General features: G+C 38.9%; 2 protein-coding genes across 2 annotated transcripts; both read right to left on the reverse strand.

Moving 5' to 3' along the window:
* Window positions 1-3855: 3855 nt before the first annotated feature.
* LOC133532537 (thioredoxin domain-containing protein 9) lies at window positions 3856-11814 on the reverse strand. Its single transcript, XM_061871259.1, has 6 exons — window positions 11661-11814; window positions 11121-11195; window positions 9006-9105; window positions 6655-6856; window positions 5939-6074; window positions 3856-5184 (listed from the first exon to the last, which is right to left on the reverse strand). Exons 2-6 carry the CDS (start codon window positions 11183-11185, stop codon window positions 5046-5048), a joined length of 642 nt encoding a protein of 213 aa, XP_061727243.1. The 5' UTR covers window positions 11186-11195; window positions 11661-11814; the 3' UTR covers window positions 3856-5045.
* Window positions 11815-12604: 790 nt separating this feature from the next.
* LOC133532709 (E3 ubiquitin-protein ligase RFWD3-like) lies at window positions 12605-21464 on the reverse strand. The gene is made up of 2 exons (XM_061871483.1): window positions 21231-21464; window positions 12605-16260 (listed from the first exon to the last, which is right to left on the reverse strand). Exon 2 carries the CDS (start codon window positions 16242-16244, stop codon window positions 14415-14417), a length of 1830 nt encoding a protein of 609 aa, XP_061727467.1. The 5' UTR covers window positions 16245-16260; window positions 21231-21464; the 3' UTR covers window positions 12605-14414.
* Between the last annotated feature and the right edge of the window lie 10 nt (window positions 21465-21474).

Below are 21474 nucleotides of genomic sequence, written 5' to 3' on the forward strand. Positions count from 1 at the left end.
TATGTATATGTATCTATCCTTGTTTGTCCATATATATGTATATATTAGTGTACTCATAGTCATAAGGTATTATGAAACATACTATAGTATTTATTTAGAAATTTTATTTCACTCAAGTTATGGTTTTTTTTTTCTTTATTTCTCACTGCACCCACCTTGAAGTTTTTCTGTTTTGCCTTATGGTTGACTGGTAGAGAATGCTTATTGGCATTAAGTCCGCCTGTTGTACTCTTTTTTATTTGCAATAAAGTTTAAATAATAACAATAATAATAACTTTTATTTTCTTTCATTCGAGTTTCAAATAAACAAATTAAATTATATTTTCTAATACAAATATGACTGCCAACAATTTTCTAGTGATGGGTACAAGTTAGATAAGTTTTTAAGTCAGGTTCAATTAATTGAGAAGACTTGGGGACACTCTAGCCGGCCAATGCTTTCCTGATAGTCAAAAAATAAGAACTAAAACACAAAAAAGACACTATATCATCATATATCGGCGTCCTTACTAAGAAAGCCTCATTAAAAAAAAAATTGTACCACAAAAAAAGATTTTGTTTATCACAATTGGCTCCATAGTTTTAATGTTATCTATTATGTTTATGTGGCTTTCCATTAGAGAAGGGTTCTTATGCTGCATGTGACCTTTTAACAGATATTCTGTTGAAATTTCAGATGGAAAGGACCTTCTTGCACTTGAAGCATGAGGACCCTTCTGTGATGGAAAGCCACATATACTAATTTGTATGTGTATAGTATATTAGTAAATACCTATAAGATACTTATAACTATACTTCCTTATTATTAGATTGGAATCATTAAAAAACAAATAAAGCAGAATTTCTAGTGAGGCCTCAAAATGTACAATTACGTTTAATTTTTTTTCATGGTGCTTTTCTTTAAGAACACCTAAACATTTAAATTCTACAATTAATGTACATATGCTCAAACACATTTTACATATGCAAATAATGATATGATAACTGATTACTTAAGCTGCTATCTTCTCAGCTCGCAACGTTTACTAGTGCATCCTAGCAACCTTATCTAATCTCTACCTAAAGATACTGACCAAAGAACTACTGTGAAACTACAAAAAAACTAGTTTTCGAATTGAACTTTCATTGAAATTCCAATGATATTACACACATCGTAGGGTTAATGCCCGCTCAAGAATTAATTAACTGTAGCATAGTCAATACACGCTTAGAAAATCATATGTGACTTAAAAAACGTAATCACACGTAAAAAGTTCAAAGTCTAAATGTCGACCTTGATCTAATAGAATCGAGGCTATAATGACTACTCAAAACTCAAGCGCTATATTTAGAACATATACGATTAGGTTATGATTAAATAAAGCATTTATACTCACGCAAAACTCCAGTTTTAACTTCCGTAGAATAAAAATAGACAACACAAACTTTACACTAAGGAAAATCACTGAACATTACACTTTTAACTATTTGAGGCGTGACAATAATATAAATCGTGGCCGTCTAGATTTTTATAATCGATCGTTTTGTTTATTCAAGTTTTCTACTGTGAGAAAAGTAAGATAAAATCGTCACGTAATTTCGAGTTCGCGCTGTCAATCGCGAGGAAGCACTGACTATCACGTCACTGTCACAGCTGTCATTGTCAGTTGGAAATAATGTTGCCAGTAGTGATTTTAATTCCTACTAAGTACTTCAAATCGTACCTACCTCACGGTATAAAAAAAAAAAAACACAAATTATTATACTCTGGCACACCCTTTGTCAGTTGTAAAAGGCGGCAAATTATAAAAAATGTTGGCCTAAAGAGTTGACTTCCCATAAAAAAAAAAACAAAGTGGGTATATCTGAGTACTCTGGCACAGCGACCTCGTCAGTAAAAAAAGGCGGAAAAATTACTGACTTCCCATTTGCTTCCCATATAAAATTGGATTTCGCTCCTTTTTCTACTGGCGAGTTGATTGTGTTTCAGTATACCTAAGAAAAACTCTGTAAAATAAAAGAGGTAATATGTTTTTAGGGTTCCGTACCAAAAGGGTAAAACGGGACCCTATTACTAAGACTCCGCTGTCCGTCCGTTCGTCCGTCCGTCCGTCACCAGGCTATATCTCATGAACCGTGATAGACAGTTGAAATTTTCACAGATGATGTGTTTATGTTGCCGCTGTAACAACAAATACTAAAAAGTACGGAACCCTCGGTGGGCGAGTCCGACTCGCGCTTGTCTGGTTTTTTAAAGGTTCCGTAGCCTAAACAATAAAAAAAAAACAATCCTTTTAGTCATGTGCGTATGTCATCGTCGTTTTACTCGGAATCGACTTTGAATACAGTTTTCTAGTTGAACTCTGTCCGTATTTGATTTGAGCCACTGAGGTGACCGTATACCTAGTTTTACTTATGAAGCACGTTTCTGACGCACAACAACATTCAACACTTTGCATTCTCTGACGATGGTAATGGTACTAAAACACTTTTCAAAAATAATGCTGTGCTCTAAATGCTCTGGCGACCCAAGTATTAACGCGTCATAAAAATAATTTGTTTAAATTTGAACTTTAATAGATGTCACTAGAGTAACTAACTAACTGCCCTATATTGCATATATGCCATATACTGGCATCGAATATATTACAAGAAATTGTATAAATCAAGTAGGGCATCTTTCCAGCTGTTCCTAATGCTCTTTCCTGATTAGTCGATTTATCGCAGTGTGCGATTGTGGTGTGCGTATGCAATCATGTGTATAGATAGAACTACTACATTGCTAAAAGGTTGCACTCGTGTGCTGTAAGCGATTAGGAAGAAGAGTGGGGCGTCTTCGTGAGTGAAACGAACTATACAAAGCTATACTTAAACTCGAAAACCGAAGTTCGCAAATTGCTGGCATCTTTCTCTTTCGCTCCAGTAAAAGCATAGACTAAAGAGTGACAGAGAAACATGCCTGCGATTTGCGAACTTCGGAGTTCAGATCCTAACGGAAAGTCCCTCTAGATCAGAGAATAATACTACATAGGGCCCTCTCTTAAACAGAAGAGTTTAAGTCTAGAGAGCGTCCTGCCATCTTAAAAGCCGCGGCAACCCCCGCGCCTGTGTTCCCGCCCCACGTGACCGCCGCCATACATGTCACGGGAGTGGGAATTTTTTTATATGAATACACGTGTTCCCATCTGTGCCCGGTGGGAACAAATGGGAATACACCCGGCAACGTACTTACAAGGTCTCTGTTGTTGCGGGTGTCCATGAGCGACAGTAATGGCTGACCATCAGGCATAGACAAATAAGTAAGCATAGAGTGCTAACTACATACATCAGTTTTCTTACCAAAACGCGGGTTATTTCGCAGTCGACATCTAGCGTCAAGGAGCGGATTTATCAGTACTGCTACTTGACAATAGATGTCGCGACAAACGAAAAGTCTGCTCAACAATTTTAAGCTAATATAACTGGATTAACTCTATTTTCAACTAGTTTGTGATTTTAGTCTTGCTCCTACATCATAAAAAAAGTTGAAACGCGAAGGGATTGCAAACCGGATCCGAAATGTATGAAATTATTCGGATCTGAATCCGGACCCGCGGATCTTTCCATACATTTCATATTCGTCGTGCAAACCCTAAACGCGGCCAAGGGTGGGTTCGTATGAGGTCAAATTGTACAGTCACGTCTGAAAATATCGATACAAAAAAGTGCCAAAAATATGTATACAGTACCAATATATGGGCAATAAAGTCGTGTATACATATTTTGGTCACTTTTTTCGTATCAATATTTTCAGACGTGACTGTACCGCACCATCTCTTACAGAAATCGTACGATATTGTTTTGGCATTAATGGATGTTTAGAATAAAATAACATGATAAAAAAAAATTGAATATATTTAAATAAAAATAAATTTGAAAGATGTTTTTATACAAAAACACATTCTTCCCAACTTCACATTTGAAGGCACAAAACTTAATCTAATGAGTTGAAAGGTATTTTTAATATATTGTATTTTTGTGTTATTTTAAATGCATGTTGTTAAATGGAACAGACTTGCGCATATCAAGGGTCATTCAAACCAAAGAGAATTTGAAATAGAGGTGGATTGTCAAAGTAAACTTTGTGACCACGGTAAATTTACTGCCATCTTTTGAAACATGATTGAAACTTTTAGTACGCCATTTGCCTTTAATCCGTATTTTTTCACTGATATGTGTGAAATTTGTTAAATATCAAAAAGTGGCGCCATCTAATAGATCAAAGGCCAAAGGTATAGCAGCAACGTTTCGAGTGATGGCGCCACAACCTTTAGCCGATGCCCGGTAAGATGGCGCCACTTTTTGATATTTAACAAATTTAACACATATCAGTGAAATAATAAGGATCAAAGTCAAATGGCGTTCTAAAAGTTTTAATCATGTGTCAAAAGATGGCAGTAAATTTACTGTGGCCACAAAGTTTACTTTGACAATCCACCGCTATTTCAAATTCACTTTGATTTGTAGCTGTGATTGCAGACAGAACTGTCTGTCCGTACATTGTGCACTGGTGTGTGCACAAACCCAGTGACGTAGAACAATCGTGATTTTAGTTAAAATATGTATTGTTACTAACATCGTTTTTTAAATTTTATTGTACATAACTAACACTTTATGAGCCACTAGCTTGAAATAAACGTTAATTTAATTTTAAACTTTTACCCCCCTTATTCATAAACGTCTACTAAAAGTTGACAAGCCGCTAATAATCGTTTGTCCCTTTCCGATGTATAGGTATGATGGAAAGGGACGAAACGATGAATATAATTGCCATACAATTTATTTTTCAATAAAATTTAAGGAATCAAATCACCACCATTTTCTTTTTTTCTTTTCGTTGTCAAAAGTTAACATTTGATAATTCTACCACGGTAGCATTACAGCGCCACCTACTGCAGCTGTCAAACCTTTGCCCATTTTATACAATATGAATGTATGGTTGTGAGGTGTCATCACATACAAAATTGCCAAAGCCTTTTAACCGGGTCACATATAATTTAAAACTATATCCATTGTAGTGTAGAGCATCAGTCGCTGAGGCCGTCATCGGAGTCCGAGTCTTGTCGCCCGCGGACGGTCTTCTTGCTCTGCAGGTGAAGCTTTCGCTGCGCTCGGGCTTCCTCCGGGGGCACGGTCAGGTCACCGGAGTACTCAATCAGGGCTGATCTGCAATGCACACAATTTTGTGATTAAAATATTGCCAATATAAGGGTTATGACTATAAAATAATGTCCTTGACTACATATTTGCCTATTTTAATTTAAATTAGAACAAATTTAGTTAAGTTACTGCATCAAAAAAAACATAGGTAAGGTATATAATGGAATAATGGGTTATATCATCCCATAGAAAATTTGAATTTCGCGCTTTTTTCTATTGACAAAGTTTGTGACAGACTATATAATACCAAACGACACACATTATCTGTGGTTGTGACGCAAAATGAACGCAAAGGCACGTCACGTTTTATTTTACATTTTAGTTAATTATATGATAATTCGTCCAAAACCTTTTTTTTTTTTAAACGATCAAATTTTTAGAGAAGTAACAAATGTAACATAGCCTAATGGATTTTACTAGACTTCTTTCTAAACGTTTTGAGAAAAATATATCCGAAAAATGAGAACTTGGTAAATGAATTATCTGGCATACGAATCCTGTAATGGGAAAAAAAATATCTGAAAAACTAGACTCCGTTAAAAGGAGATATTTAAAGAATGTAGACCCGTAGGTTCGATTTCCTATAAAAACAAAAACTAATTTCAAGCCCTTTTATACTGACAAAATGGTTTGCCATACTATACGTACCTCGCTATCCTCCACACTAGGGTCTCAGTAGAAGTCTCTGTTGCCGAGTTCCGTGGACCCCACGATGGTGGTCTTGTTGTCTGGAGCCCAACACAGAGAGGGAGGGACTCACCTCGCTATCCTCCACTCCAGGGTCTCGGTGGAGAAGTCGTCCCGGTTGCCGAGCTCCGTGAACCCCACGATGAAGTCCTTGGTCTTGTTGCTCTTCACCAGCGCGATGGTGGGGATCACGCGGATCTTCAGACGGCCTGGAGCGAGACAAAAGCCGAATTATCGGGGCGTGCAGCGTGGCGTCGGGCTCACACGCGACGCGGGCAGCGTGCACGTGCATTGAGGCCGCTCCTATACATTTCCATTTGTTGAACGTGCACGCCGCACGCCCCGCGCCGCTGCACGCCCAGCTCGAGCGTCCACTCAGGCCTCACACTTAGTCAAGTGTCAACAACTTAGCTAAATTTGTAAAATGGAAATATTGCTAAGAACAAGATTCTTGATTCTAAGAAAATTTCACAATTAAAAAACGAGCATTTTGCTAATTTTTCTTGACTTTCAGTCGCTTTAGCACGTAAGTTCGGAAGTGAGTTCTCGCCGGCAAAAAAAGGTGGTGATGAAAAAAAAAAAATTTTTTTTTTTACCTAGCATTGCAACATTTTTCTTAGCCAGTATTTTGAGGAGCATATCGTAGCGTACTCAGTGGCTCACCAGCAAGGAAGGGAGCCCGGCTCAGCGTCCAGCTTGACAAACCACGTCTCGACATGCTTCTTCGCCAATATCTTGAGATGCATGTGGACGATGCGACCCAGTGGACCATGGTACACATTGACTCACCAGCCAGGAAGGGAGCCCGCTCAGCGTCCAGCTTAACAAACCGCGTCTCGACATGCTTCTTCGCCAATATCTTGAGATGCATGTCGACGATGCGACAGCGCGGCGAGTCCGACTTGTAGAAGTGACACACGACGTTCTCGGACTTGTTACACACGCTGAAGAACTCTTTCTCGCCGTCCAGCTCTGTGTATTCGCCGTGGCCCTGTTCATTCAGACTATATTTAACACAACACCCAAAAAAATATTATTTTAGATGACTCGTAGAAAAGGTATTGTATACAATATTGATATAATCAAGCTTTTCAATCTCGTGCATTACTTAGGAAACTCAGCAAGCTTCGTTGTCTAAACACTCGTTGTCTAAACTTGTACTCGATTGAAAAGCTCTGTATTACGAGTATATTACGATTGTATAAAATACTATTGTAGTTTGTCTCTCTGTCTCTCGCGCTACCGCGATGTTGCCCTCTCTGCCCACACGCGTAATTCCTCGCTACTTCCCATGCCACTCGACGAGTTTGTCGCAGAGGTATAATACAATAAATGAATCATTGCTCAAGGAACGTCCTGTCTGACAGCCAATACGCGTACCGCCAGGGCCGGTCCACAACCGATCTCGTGCGGGAGGTGATCCATTGTGCACTGCGCGCACGCGAGGCAGGCCGCCAGGTAGCCATCATCTGCTGTGACCTCTCACGCGCCTTCGACACCGCCGACCACGCGCTCGTAGCAGACAAACTCGACCACTATGGTGTTCGAGGCCCAGCTCTAAAACTGTTGCTCTCGTTTATGAGCGAGAGGGCACAAGTTGTCGTTGGGGATCGCGGCAGCGTGACATCCTCGGAGCGCCACAACCTAATGGGGGTACCCCAAGGATCCTGCCTTTCAAACACCCTCTTTAGCATATTACTCAACGACTTACCGGCTGCAATTACCGGCGCTGATATCTACATGTACGCCGACGACGTCACAGCGGTAGTAAGTACGCCCATGAAGAACCAGCTCGAAACGGCCCTAAATAACGTTGTCAGGCAGCTAAACGAGTAGTTCAAGGTCAATGGCCTGGCACTTAACAAAAATAAGACCTGTTTTATGACAGTAAAACTCAACGGCCATCGCAGCGAGAGCCTGCAAGTGTGTGCGAACGATGCCCCTATACAGCACACATCCTGCACACGCTTGCTCGGGTTCCACCTCGACAGTGCGCTTACATGGGAGCGGCACATAGACGAGGTGTGTAATCGACTTGGCCGCGCCTGTTTCGCACTGCGCCGACTGGCGCGCACCGCCGGGAGGGCCGCGGTGCGAGAATGCTACTTCGCGACGGTCCACTCCGTGTTGACGTACGGTGTGGAGCTCTGGGCCCGAGCTGCGGACTGGTATCGCGTTTTCTCAATGCAAAAGCGAGCACTCCGCGGGATGGCAGGCAAACCAAACGACGCTCCAGCCCGGGAGCTATTTCTTGAGTTCCAAATTCTACCCCTACCCTGTATCCTTATACAGCAAGTAGCGGTGTTCACTTACACCAATCGAGACCATTTCAAGCGCAGGGGTACGAACTCGAGATATCCACTGCGTAGTAATAAGTACGGAGACCGGCTGGTAGCAGAACGCCACACTTTAGCGAAGTCGGCAAAGTCGGTCTATTGCCTCGGTCCTTCAGTCTACAATCGATTACCCGATTGTATTAGAAATGCAACTTCCACTGAAGGATTCAGATCTAAACTAAAAAAGTGGCTACTTGGAAAGATGTTTTATGATTATAGCGAGTTTTTTGACATTCCACTTGTGATTTAATAATTTAATGCATAACAGCTTGACATTTATATTATATTGATTATATTCTCATTGTTAATGATTCATATACTGATAATTTTAATAATTAATAAGGTAACACACCTATATGTAATACCGACCTGTAACAATTGTTACCAATAAAGTTTTCATTTTTCATTTTCAAGAGCAAAGAAAATGTTTCCTTGTTAAGGAAAACTTCTTACGATCGGAATATGAAAAAAGCACACTTGAACCGCCCCAGGTATCTGGGGCGACACGGTGAGCGGGTCTTCGCGATCTGAGAGGCATCAATTGGCGAGAAGGGTAGGACCGAGAAAAATGGCGCTGTCTTATGTCAGAGTTGTGCCACTGAACCAACAGACCGCGGTATTTCCGAACCGACACGAAACCTTCCAAGAGAAGAGCGTACTATCATCTTAAAGGCCAGCAACTCACTTACAACCCTTCTGGTGTTGCGGGTCCGTGGGCGACGGTAATCGCTGACCATCAGGTGATCCGTCTGCTCGTTTGCCTCCTATATCATACAAAAACAGAGTATGTAAAAAAAGTATTACATTGGCGAGCCACTCCTGTTTCTTCTGGGCTCTCTGCTTCATCTCGGTGAGGCGCTGCTGTCTGATGGCCTCCAGGTCACTGTTGTCCAGCGCATCTAGCCTGCACACAAACACACAATTAATGTTTCAATATCAGCAGGTTCTGCGCGCGAGATAGACTACCCTTCTTTTTCTAACTATATTTCTCTCCGGGTATGTCCGAAAGAGAGGTATGGGCACGTCATCTGTGAATGTCATCTCGCTTTGTGTGGTAGGGCACAACACAGAGGATATCATTCCAGATCTAGAGCAGAGCCCAACTGGGGAAGTACCTCCACCTTACAGAAAATCACAGCCAAATAACAGTAGGAACTCATAGTGGTGTGTTCCTGCCTGTGAGTAAGGTTGCCAGATCTCAACGAGGGTGCAGAGTGTTAGGGTGTGTAACGCGCATGTAACACCTCTGGAGCTACGCGTATATAGGCTACGGGGTCTGCTTAGCATCAGGTGGACCTTATGCTTCTTTACCACCAGCATAGTAAAAAAAGTATTAAAGTGGGATGTGTAGTTTATCTCGCGCGGGAGATACTGTCGCGCACGCTGATTCCTGTGCTAAGCCTTTTGGTAAAGATGAGTGCCAGATGCAAGTGATGAGGTGATGACCTTTAATTTTGAAACGTAAAATTATTTATAATTTTTTCTATTCCAAAAACTTTAACCCTATAGATAGAATACTATAGAGGCAGAATTTCTTATATGTATGGTGCGCTATTTGGAGTTTCCATAGGAGGAAATAAAAATATTGGGTAAAATTAAAAAGTGTTTTTTTGTACTTTTAGATTCTAAATTACAAAATAACAGTAAATACCATTGCCAAGTACATCATATGTTAGGCCAACTTATAGGAAATTTCAAGGAGTACTTTCTGTATTAATCTTGTGCCCCTCCCCTTGATTGACATCATTCTCCACATTTTACTAAGATGCTAGTATTGAGACAGTTTTGCATTTAATTGTATCTATGCATGTAATTAGTTTTCGTTGTCTAGCAACCAAAACTAATTACATCGCAAGCCAAATGGAATGATCGCAACCCAAATGCAATATAGCAATTATAAATTTTGTATGTAAATCTTCTATTCATTCTTTTTCTTAGTATTACAATTTCTAGCAACGAAAACTAATTACAGGCATAGATATATGTTACTTCAATGTTCATGCCAAATTTCATGTTATTTTGGCATGTTGTTTTAAAATGAGACTGTCACTAGGTAACTACATTTGAATGGCAGAGGCTCTGTACTGTTATTTTATTTAATGTATTCTTTATTTAACATAATTTAGTACACGGCAAATAGTAAGGCGGCTCTGTACTGGCAACTCTTAAAGAGAATAGTGATGCATATATTTTGATATTTTATACAATAGTATTTTTTTTTGTATTCACGCATATTGTTCAGTTTTGCTATCCTGTCCTAAATGTAATAGTGTTAATGTTTCTGCTGTCCTTAGCTAGATGTACAAATACGGCGGTGGCAGAATAACAGTGTCCGTTGCTGGAAGTCTTTAGGGCTGCTGTGCCCCGAGGCCTTTTGGCGCAGACATTAGCTGAGCCACTTTCCCTTTCAATTAGTTTGTAAGCATTATTGTGTACTTTTATTATGTACCTATGTTTAAACTTTTTGAATAAACGTCTTTATTATTATTATTTATTAAATTTCAGCATGCCAAATTTGTACTTCGTAATCTTTTGAACACCAAGAACACCTAAAGGGGTTGTTACGAGTCGAGTCGTGCCCACAGCACCAAGGAAAACTATAGGTGTTATGACTGATGCTGTCAAAGTAGCTGTAGCTAGCTGTAGCTCCCTTGCGCTCGGGACCTTTGAGTGATCCGTGCGTGGGAATTGAAATCTATTGTCTTAAATGTTAAGGTCACTTTTTCAATGATCAAATTTGACAGTCCGCATACGAGGGGTTAAAGCTTTCAAAGGGTTAAGGGTTTAAAGTGTCAGTTGATGTCTTTGACTGCTAAAGACATCAACAAACACAGACGCACACACTACAACCCAATATCAGCCTTCGCTTGTGCATTCCCAAATTAAAGGTTAAAAAGTTTTTTCATTGAAATAGCACACCTCTCCAGCTCGCTGTCCAGCTGTTTTTCCACGGTCTGCGCCACGTTGTATAGCACTTGCTCCATCTTTGCTGAGCTGTTAAGAAGATTATCATTATTTCACCAAAATGTTGAAAGGACACTGGTGTATCACATAAACTAAGCAACAACGGAAAAATATACTACACATTTAGAAATTTATTTAAGTGATATTTTTCGCAAAATAAAAGTGGTAAATTATACCAAAAGGGGGCCATTTCTGGGACTAGTCTGACCGGAAGTCTTTAATACTCAGTTGCGTGGGATATATACATTGAAAGTCTTAAGACATGAAAGGAGAATGTTGATAATCATCAGTTTCATATTTAATATTCGCTATCAGTAACTATTATTTATAGTCTAAGAACCTTACACTCCTTCCATAAGAAACAATGTGATTTAAGATGTATTTACCAAAAATACCCAAAAAGGAGTTCATAAGGCTGATGACCTCATGCAACGCGCATGTCGCTTTCTTACAGAATATCTCTAAAATTAACCTTTAGTTGCGGTAACTACTTACTTTAGACGGAAGAATAAGTCAAAAATTCGACGTCCGAATACTTTTTTCAATTGAATTTCACTTATTAACTGATAAAAAACGGTAACTAACGAAAACAATCACGTCACGAAACTCCGTTTCAAGGAAAGAATAAATCCTGACAGTGATATTGACGTTTAGGCATAGACACGTGCTATTTTGTTTTGTTTATTGCCAGTAGAATAAAATGGTAGATTTAGTAGTTTGTTTATTTTACGAAAATGTAAATTCTTTGATAATTGCACATAGAGTAGTAGATAGTAGAGCACGCGCGCGGGAATGAGCACTTTCTGTGCATATGTCGAAACTTTAAAGAGCCATACGATACACGTGCGAATAGGTAATTCGCAACTCGTGTCGATTTAAAACACTCCCTTCGGTCGTATTTTAATTTATCACCACACGTTGCGAATTTCTTATTTTCTGCACTTGTATCGTAAATAACTATTCCATAATAAGCACAGGTTACTGACATAAGAAAAGCAGTAAAGTAATAATAAATTACTTTTTGAACAATTTTTTAGTATACCTACGTATAGTACGTATTGTATTCTTTAACATGTGCATTAATAACCCCATGCTAATAATTTTGCTCCGTATGTAAATGCCTAAGAAAAGAGCTTATTGAAAAGCGAAACAGGACTTTCTTTGAGTTTGATTTAACCTCAAATATATATATATACACTTCATCATTAGCCAGTTTTCATGTCCCATAATTGCAATATGATACAATTTTGAAATAATTATTATTATGGCACAATAATATTTGTCATATTATATGAAATTATGGCATACTTAATGCAAATAAAATCATGGATTTCAAAAGCCACGCTGTAAGATACGGCGAGGTGTAAGCACCCGTAGGCAGCGCTGACCGCTTACCATCGGACCATAGATTGTTGCCATCAGACATAAATAAATAAATATTTGAAAATGAATGATATATTTATTTTAGTTAGTCATTAAAATCGTTTAATTACATGTCACATATTCCATACACAATAAACTAGATGAGGTAACAAATTTACAAACAGAACATACACTTTACACAGCATTCTAAATCTGGGGGCTATTCGACTAGTCAAGAGCCACAGCCACCACAGGTCGCGACGTGGCCACCATCCAACCTTGTCATCACACGCGTCGCTCGTCCTACCAGTCGAATAGGCCTCTGGATATCATACCATCACATATACCAAAAATACAACCTATTATTAAATTATTGCGTATCGGTCAAAGGAGACGTACTTATTTTCGGAAAAACAAAAGCTGCCGTCACGCACGTGCAATTTAGTTTTTATAAGATGCATTGGAATAACGTCTAAAAGCGGGATAGCGGGGCTGTTTGGCTTAGCCGACAGAGCAAAGAGAATTTGAAATAGAGGTGTATTGTCAAACAAAACTGTGTGTCGAAAGATGGCAGTAAATTTACTGCGGCTACAATTTTTTTTTGACAATCCACGTCTATTTCAAATTATCTTCGGTCGATAGTGAGCCTGCCCTACCGAAGGTCCCGGGTACAACTCCTAGTAAGGGCATTTATTAATGTGATGAGCCCAGTTATTGTTCCTGAGTTTTTCAAGGCATCTTGCTTACTGTAGCTTCAAAATAGTTATAGTAGATAGTGAGTTCAGTAGATATTTTCAAAATTAACCCGCTTTAGATGTTACCCCAACGAACCTTTTTAGGGTTTGTGTTAACGGTTCTTTATTTGAGTCCTTACGTCCATTATTCGAAATCTCCAAAATGATCGTTTGACATATCACATTTATATTTAATTACAAGCAAATTATAAACATTCAAAATTACAATTCAAATTATAAAACAACAAACATATTAATTTAGTCAGACTTCTGACATACTAATTGTAACTTGAGAATTGTGATGCATTTAAGTTAGGCAAAAGAGTTCTTACTGAGGTTAAAACTATCAGTTTGGTAAAGTGGCCATCAGATATATCGGAACTGCCGAGGCGCTAAAAAATATCTAAACACGCACTCTAGCGCCTTGACAATAGAGACGTGTTCACATATTTGTGAGCACCTCGGCCGCTCCGATATATCTGATGGCGACTGTACAGTAAACAGTAAGGTGTATTCGGGTAATTTCTTATAATAAAAAAATGTCAAGTAGTTTTACATATACATACACATGATTCCATCATCATGTTATTCCCGCGTGTGAATTAAAATGTAACGTGGAGACCGTGGAGTTCAATATTAGCTGCTAAAGTCTTAGTATAATAAAGTACAGTGGCCATCAGATATATCGAGCCAAGTTACTTAAAAATATCTGGTCATGCACTGGACATTAACGTCTTCATAATAGCTTTGTTCACACACTTGTGAACACTTTGGTCGCTCCAATATATCTGATGGGGACAGCACTAAAATATCCAGTGGCGTTTTAGCTTTGTTTGCTATCAGTACTAGTGTAGAACTACTAAGAAATGGGTCCACAACACATATATTGAATGAGCATTGAGCTTTACTCATCTCTTATTTTATAAAACAAGCTTGAAAAACCGACTAAAATGAATACATAACTGAAGATGTACACAATTATTTCGATATTGACCATATTTTACGTGCAATGTCAATTTTGAAATTATACGATTATTTATACATGAGCAATTAAGTTATACATGAGACTAGCCCATTTCAGAGTCCATTTATTTGTCCAAATCGATTTCACATAAATTATTGCAAACCTAAGACAAGATCGTTATTCTAAGCTCTAACTTGTAGGCACAGCCTTGTATATTCTCAGTCGCGCCTCCGACAACGCAGCCAGCAACGTATCTCCGTTCAGCTGCACCGAGCACACGTCTATCGCGGGCTCCGCTGCCGGCAGCGACGCCCCCCGGGCGCCGTCCAGCCCGTGCAGAACTAACGCACCAGCGGACTCGGAGTGCGAGGCCAACCAAGTCGCCCCTTCAGCGCGAACCCAAGCGGCCCTCGACATTATAGAACTTCTTACAGATCCTTGAAATGTCTGCTCAACATGGCACGTAACATCATCGTCATTCCTAAACTGACACAAGGACAGTCTCGCCCGCTCCCCATTCGCAGGCCTACACGACACTAGAGCTCTACGCGTCTCATTATCATAACACATCGACATAAAAGGACCTTCCACGGGCAAACTCCTCGGCTCCCACTGCCCGTTACCCCGCCACGACCACAACCAGCACGAGTTTAAATTACAGGATAACAGACCGAATTCCGTAGGACATAAGGACACTACTGGTGACATATCTCCCGGCGCCGATAACTGCTGGATGTACGAACTAGGATTCCTAATATCGTATTGCTGGATGAACCCTCCGACACCACCCACGTAGAATTCATTAGTTCTTAAACCGTCCCAAGCACAAGACCAGAGTTGTACACCCGCTTGGACTGTAGTACTCGGGATACCACGTTCCACGATTCTAGCGCAGCTATCCAAACCTACACTTAGAAGTAAGTCCTTAGGTTGGGAATATGATATGTCTCTAATAGGTTTGGGGTGTAAGTGCACGAATTGTCCTTGCTTATAGTCCACGCAACTCACTTTCCTAATGCCGTAACCAGGAAACAAGCCGTTGGTGCTTTTCTGAGACACGTACAGCTCATAAGTCCGACAGTTGTACGTCATAACTCTACAGCCACCGTCTTTGCAGATCTCTAAATTCTTCTCCAGCGCGAAGCGCCAAGATCTCTTCACCTGTGGTTTAACTTGTGCTTTTAACAACGTATTTCTAAGTGTCTCTAACTGCTGAAGACATGCACGGTGCGCTATTTTAGACTTCTGTAATTCTAGTTCTACTCTGCTCTTTTCAACAGTCACCTGTTCGACTTGTTTCTGCATCGTTGTGATCTCTGAAGTGTCAACAGCAATGATCTTCCTGGCGTAGATGTTTCTGACATCTTTCATGGTAGCTTTGCTTTTGCAAGTCGGGCAGCAACGTTCTCTTTGCGTCTGTGCTTTAAGCCAGCGCTCGACGCAGCGTAAACCGAAGAGATGTCCGCATTTTAAGGCTACTAGTCTATGGTCTCCTGATGTACACCAGGAGTCTAAGCAGATGGGACATGTTTCTCCATCTCCATCGTCCTGCTGGGGTGATTGTTTAGGGGAACTGACCTTTCTGATCTTCGCTGGTGGTTCATCCGCGTCATCTCCTCGTTCGCTGCCTTCCCCGCGCACACTAACCTCAGGTAAAGAGTTTGATTCTTCATTAGACATGGCTGTGCTGAACATACTGTTTTCGTTGGAGACGAAAGGGCTCGGGGCTGCATTGTCTCGTCTAGGCCACTGCGCTAGACTGGAATCACTCTCTTCAGGATCGAATGTGTAAGTGGAAGGTGATGGAAAGACTCCGTCTATGGAGTTGGAGTTGTTGTCATCGTTGGGAAAGCTGCCGTTGCTGTTGTCCCGGGGGGTGTAGGTGCCGGAGTGCTGGAGCCGCACGGGGGAGGGAGCCCGGAGGACGGGGGAGGGGGAGCGTGGCGGAGAGGGGTCCTCGACGGGCTCGAGGATGCTGGGGCTGTCCCGCGCGGGGAAGTAGGGCGGTGACGAGCCCATGGTCGATCATAGGGACCTGAAATCAAAAAGTACTAGGATTAGTAGGTTAATTATTATAGTTTTGCTCATTTTTTTACCAGTTGAAACTGGTTTGAATTGATATGGTATTTTTACGAAACGGAGATTTATGGTGAGAGGCTGTTTGTTTTTTGTGTATTTGTTAGTGCATACACATTTTTGTACATTACAAATTTTGCACATAGTGTGGGTGATCATCAGTGGACTCCACACCTTTGTGAAATTATGACACAACTCAGAGTTTTAGATTCTGCTCACTATGTCCAAACTTGAGTTCTTTTAAAGATATTGAAATTAAATGAAAGAGATTCTGTAGAAAGTCAAGTATTTTTAACAAAAAATTCAGCAGTTTTGTAACAAATCTCAATAATTAGCAAAGTTTGAACAGTATAACTCTTATAGTTTCGGAAAAGTGGCTGTGACATAATCGGACAGACTGACGGACATGACAAATCTATAAGGGTTCCGTTTTTTGCCGTTAGGCTACGGAACCCTAAAATTGTGTAATAATGTCCTATAATATTTATTTATTTATTTATTATTTATATTTATGCTGACACGGCAGATAATCTAATGACCGTATATTGTTACTCGTATACCGAAAACGCATCGCATCAGTAAGCGCATTGTCATTTTCCCTACATTCCGTGATTACATGCGTTCAACGCTGCGTGTATCGCATAAAATAACCGCGTGTTTACATCCTGTAAGTGTAGCCTCGTTAAATTGCGTGACATAGCCATTAACAATTACTAATTCCTGTATTTTGAAATAAAAAACTGTATTATGAATCTTAAAATATTCTAAATAAAAATAATCTTAAAAACTACTACTACTACAATATTGTAGTAGTAGTAGTAGTTGATTTATTTTTAAGATTATTATCAGTGATCGGAATAGGTAGTGCCATTTCGGGTGAATGACCTTAAACATTAAACATAACATGGATAAGCCTTGGGATTTCGGGACTCGTATTTTTTCACAGTGAATATTATTGACCTAAATTAAGAAGATGCAAAATAATAAAAAATTGTCATTATAAATACGTCAATTATTTATTCAACATAACTTTTAACAGTTACAAATTACAATCATAAAATAAATCGTCAAACATCAACATTAGTACACATATGTATTAAATCAACGTTATTAAAACATTCGTTATTTTTTTACTATACAAATTAAAATTATACAATACAACAAATTATACACAAAAATAGAGGTAAAGAATAAGCGTCTTATCACCTATAAGTGATCTCTTCCAGTCAAACTTTACAGATTTTATTTTACATCGTTTATTCCTTGCTTTCTTTAAAATTGTAATAGCAAACGATTATTTTTTCAATGTTCTCAACTGTCAGTCTATTTCTCTTGACGTCTAATATCCATTTATATGTGGAAAACGATCTTTCAACCTCCACTGATGTCAGCGGGGCAAATTTGTAAAAGGAAATATGTTCAGATGCGGTTTCTTTTGAAATATCTCCTGCGTATTCTCTTATAGTATCTAAATCCGGGTTTCGAGCCATAACCCCTTCAAATTTGTTTTCTATGGGTAAACTATTAGACCAATTGATTACCATCCTAACTTGATCAAAATCGATTAAGGCATCGACCATTGACATATTTCGTTCCTGTAAACGAGTTAAGGCCACCTCTATTATATTAAAATTTTCGTGGATATAATCTAATTCTTTTTTTATGTTGGGTTTTTCAAGCACTTTTTTAGCCTTTTTAATTGAAACAGCATCTGATGTTCTTAATCTTGACAAAACTGTATTTATTTCAGTGAAATACTTCACGTAGTAAGATACTGCAGCGAGCCAAGTACCCCACCTTGTAATTACTGGCTTAGGAGGTAAAGGCAAATTTGGATACATTTCCTTTAACAGTTGCACTCTACTAGGAGACTTTAAAAATACTTTTTTCAAGTTAGCTATCAGGGCGTCTACGTCCGGATATTGACATCTTATTTGCTCTGCCACACGATGCAGAGCATGAGCTAAGCATGTAACGTGTTTCATATTCGGTAACACACTTTTTAAAATTCGCCCCGCCTTCAACATATACGCAACGCTGTCAGTACATAAGAGAAGCACATTATCGAGTTGATTTTCATAGCCTTCTCCCCACATTTTTTCTAAGCAGTCTGTAATAAACTTAGCAATAGTCTCCCCATTCACTACCGTGAGCACTTTACAAGCCATTAAATAAGTTTTATGAGAAACGGTTGCATCCAAAGGTTTCACCAAGAAATGGACCACGTATCTGCCTAGAAAGTCTGTCGTTTCATCTAACGAAATCCAAAAATTTTTATTTGCCACTTCACTGCGTATAACTGCTATTCTGGCTTGATAAAACTTGTCCAGGTATACTTTTCTTATTGTCGATTCACTGGATAGAGTACGTAGAGGCTGATTTGTACAAGTGCAGCAAAAGTACTTCTGGAAGAAGGTTGTGAATGCTGGATTTTCGATTTGAACCCATGGGATATTGCAAAGTATGAGGAACTCGATCAGATCAAAGTAAAAACTTTCATTTGGTTGGTGATGTAATCCTTTGTGTACAGGTCCTTCGATGTGTCGCTTCACTGTACTCTTTCTGCATCCAATATTAACGTCACATTTAGTACAATGTATTAAATGTCTTGTTGAATCAAACTCTAAGTCGGGATAGGATTCAATCCAACTCAGAATAGTTTCTTCCTTAGCTCGCCGAGGCATGTTTAGCTAGATACAGGCGCGGATACAAGATTTGGCTTAGGGGGGGGCCATTTTGAGAAAATCATATATTTTTGCACAGAAAATAAGGTAAAAAAAAATTTACTCAATTTAGTAATGTGAGAGCCAGGGTTTTAGGGGGGGGCCATTGCCCCTATGGCCCCCCCCTTGTATCCGCGCCTGGCTAGATAAGAAGTTCCACTTAGTCCAATCACAAGTAAATCAGAGTCCAATTAGGGATAGCCAACGTCGTCACAATAAGATGATCGATCACAAAGTCCGGTAAACAAGCCAAATTCGAATTGAACCAACCATGAGTAATACGTGCGAACTTAACGAACAGAAGAACATAAGTAATCTTAAAATACTTGCCTTGTTTAAAACATTATCTTTCAACTAAAAAGAGATAGCATGACAAATATTGGCATCTGTTGCTACTGTCCCACCCTGCCCCGAGCTCTTCATAGAGGTAAACAATAGAAAGTTATCTCAAGGTCGAACCAGATAATTTAAGTAAAGATAATTTAAGAATGCACTTAGAAAAACAACATGCAAATGCAAAAAGATAACTGATAAGACGTGCTTATTTTCTTTGTTTGCATGGATGTCAAAGTTAGTGTATCTACTTCATATTTTGTCGATGCCATATTCTATAGTAACCAAAAAAAAAAAAATCACACATAACATTTCTGAACTAAACATAAACTTAAAATTTTTCATATGAAATCCCGGGGTTAAAAGCTATGTCCATACTAAGCTTACGCACCGAGTTCCCGTGAAATGGCACTACCTATTCCGATCACTGATTATTATCCCTGTAGGTCAGCGGTTCCTAACCTGGGGGTAATTCCCCTCTGTATGGGTAAAACTGGTAATTTACGGGGATAATAAGCTCAATTAAATATAACAGGAATTAGACCTGTAAGAAAGAATATTAATATTTATTGGGAGCAGGGGTAGAATCGGGTTCCCTAGTTAGTCATATAGGGGTGGCCACTTCATTTTATTTATACTAAGTCGGTGGCAAACAAGCTTAAGGCTCGTCTGGTGGTAAGCAGTCTCCATAACCTATGTACGCCTGCAACTCCAGAGCAGTTGCATTCGCATTGCTGACCCTAACACTCCGTAAGTAATGTTTACCCAGGTAGTGACCGCTGAATTTATTAATGTAGTTATGTATCTTTTTGCCGGATTGTGGATTATTTATTTATTTAGTTTTATTCAAAACTTCATTATATTCAACGAGGCTACAAAATTACAAAAACAAATAAACTTATTAACAAAGTAACTTAACACTACATAATTGTGATGTGAAATGTGAAAACATTTACTAACTCATCTAATTTAGGTCTGTTTAGTTAAAATAAAATAAGGATTAAATAATATTTAGTCTGGCGGGTTCTATTTATTGACCAAGCTACAGCCTTGTCCCTCAAAGAAAGGGGTCATCGGCAGTTCGGATAAGCCTGTGTATGGATTATCAAGACCCTTTATGTATATTTGTAATCAATGATATTTATTATTTAACAAGTTAATGGCAAAAAATTGATTTCTGTACCAGCTTTTATTGCTGACTGTACTCTTCTTTCCACAGGCAACTAATAGTAATTGAGACCCTTCTAACAACCCCAAACACAATTAGTTTGCATTGTTTCACACGGAGTTCCTATGGCCACCTCTTGTGTCCATCATCAGATCAGCTCCAATTCGTCATAATATTGCATTGACATCCGAATTACATATGTTTGCAAAATTTCAGCTAACAGGGCAAGTTAATTAAAAGCTTGTAAAATATTGATTTTTTTCTCTCAAGGGCTTCAGCATGAGCTAGATAATATTTTAAAATTCCAAGTATCAGGAATTAAGTATTGGAGTACTTAAACAGACTCATTATCATCAGTAAGTTTTGTTTATTATTATACCAGGAACACAGAGCAACAACACTAATTATAAACCTTATTTAACAATTCTCTGAGACACAAAAACCAGTTCAAAAAGGTTGATTATTAGTTGTTAGGGTATGGTTAGTAAGCATACATACATATATGTATTTAGCTATGTGTCGAGGTGAATGAAATAGTCAAATGTATGAAAGTATAACCAAAACAGCAATGTCAGAAACCAGTTTTGGCAAAAAACATGAGTGAACTAAATCATGATTCTGATCATCTCTTTAGTAAAAATAATCTTCGATCATGCTGGATCGATGAAGGATAATCTTTAAAAGCAATTTTAAAGAGAAACTTACCTTTTTAATAATATTATAACAAGCTTTCCAATGACTCCAATTCGACGCTACGCTTTTCTCCATAAAATAGCCATCTTTATCGCTAATTTACAATAGAACGCAAATCACTATCACTGAATAAGGCTTTCTCTCAATAAATCGCATAAAAGTGTCACAAAACGTTTAATCTAAATAAATTAACTCGAAAACAATCGCGAAAAATGCGTACATTACATACATTTGATTTGATTTGCTTGACAAATAT

Source organism: Cydia pomonella, chromosome 27, assembly GCF_033807575.1.
Source record: "Cydia pomonella isolate Wapato2018A chromosome 27, ilCydPomo1, whole genome shotgun sequence".
In the NCBI taxonomy this organism is placed as follows: Eukaryota; Metazoa; Arthropoda; class Insecta; order Lepidoptera; family Tortricidae; genus Cydia; species Cydia pomonella.

What these genes read in the sequence shown, in the direction of transcription:
- LOC133532709 (XM_061871483.1), bottom strand. Translation starts at nt 16,244, where the DNA reads ATGGGCTCGTCACCGCCCTACTTCCCCGCGCGGGACAGCCCCAGCATC.
- LOC133532537 (XM_061871259.1), bottom strand. Translation starts at nt 11,185, where the DNA reads ATGGAGCAAGTGCTATACAACGTGGCGCAGACCGTGGAAAAACAGCTG. An exon ending in AACAGGAGTGGCTCGCCAAT is followed by an intron (nt 6,857 to 9,005) that starts GTAATACTTTTT and finishes CTGAATGAACAG; the next exon opens with GGCCACGGCGAATACACAGA. An exon ending in GCGGGCTCCCTTCCTGGCTG is followed by an intron (nt 6,075 to 6,654) that starts GTGAGTCAATGT and finishes GTCTCGCTCCAG; the next exon opens with GCCGTCTGAAGATCCGCGTG.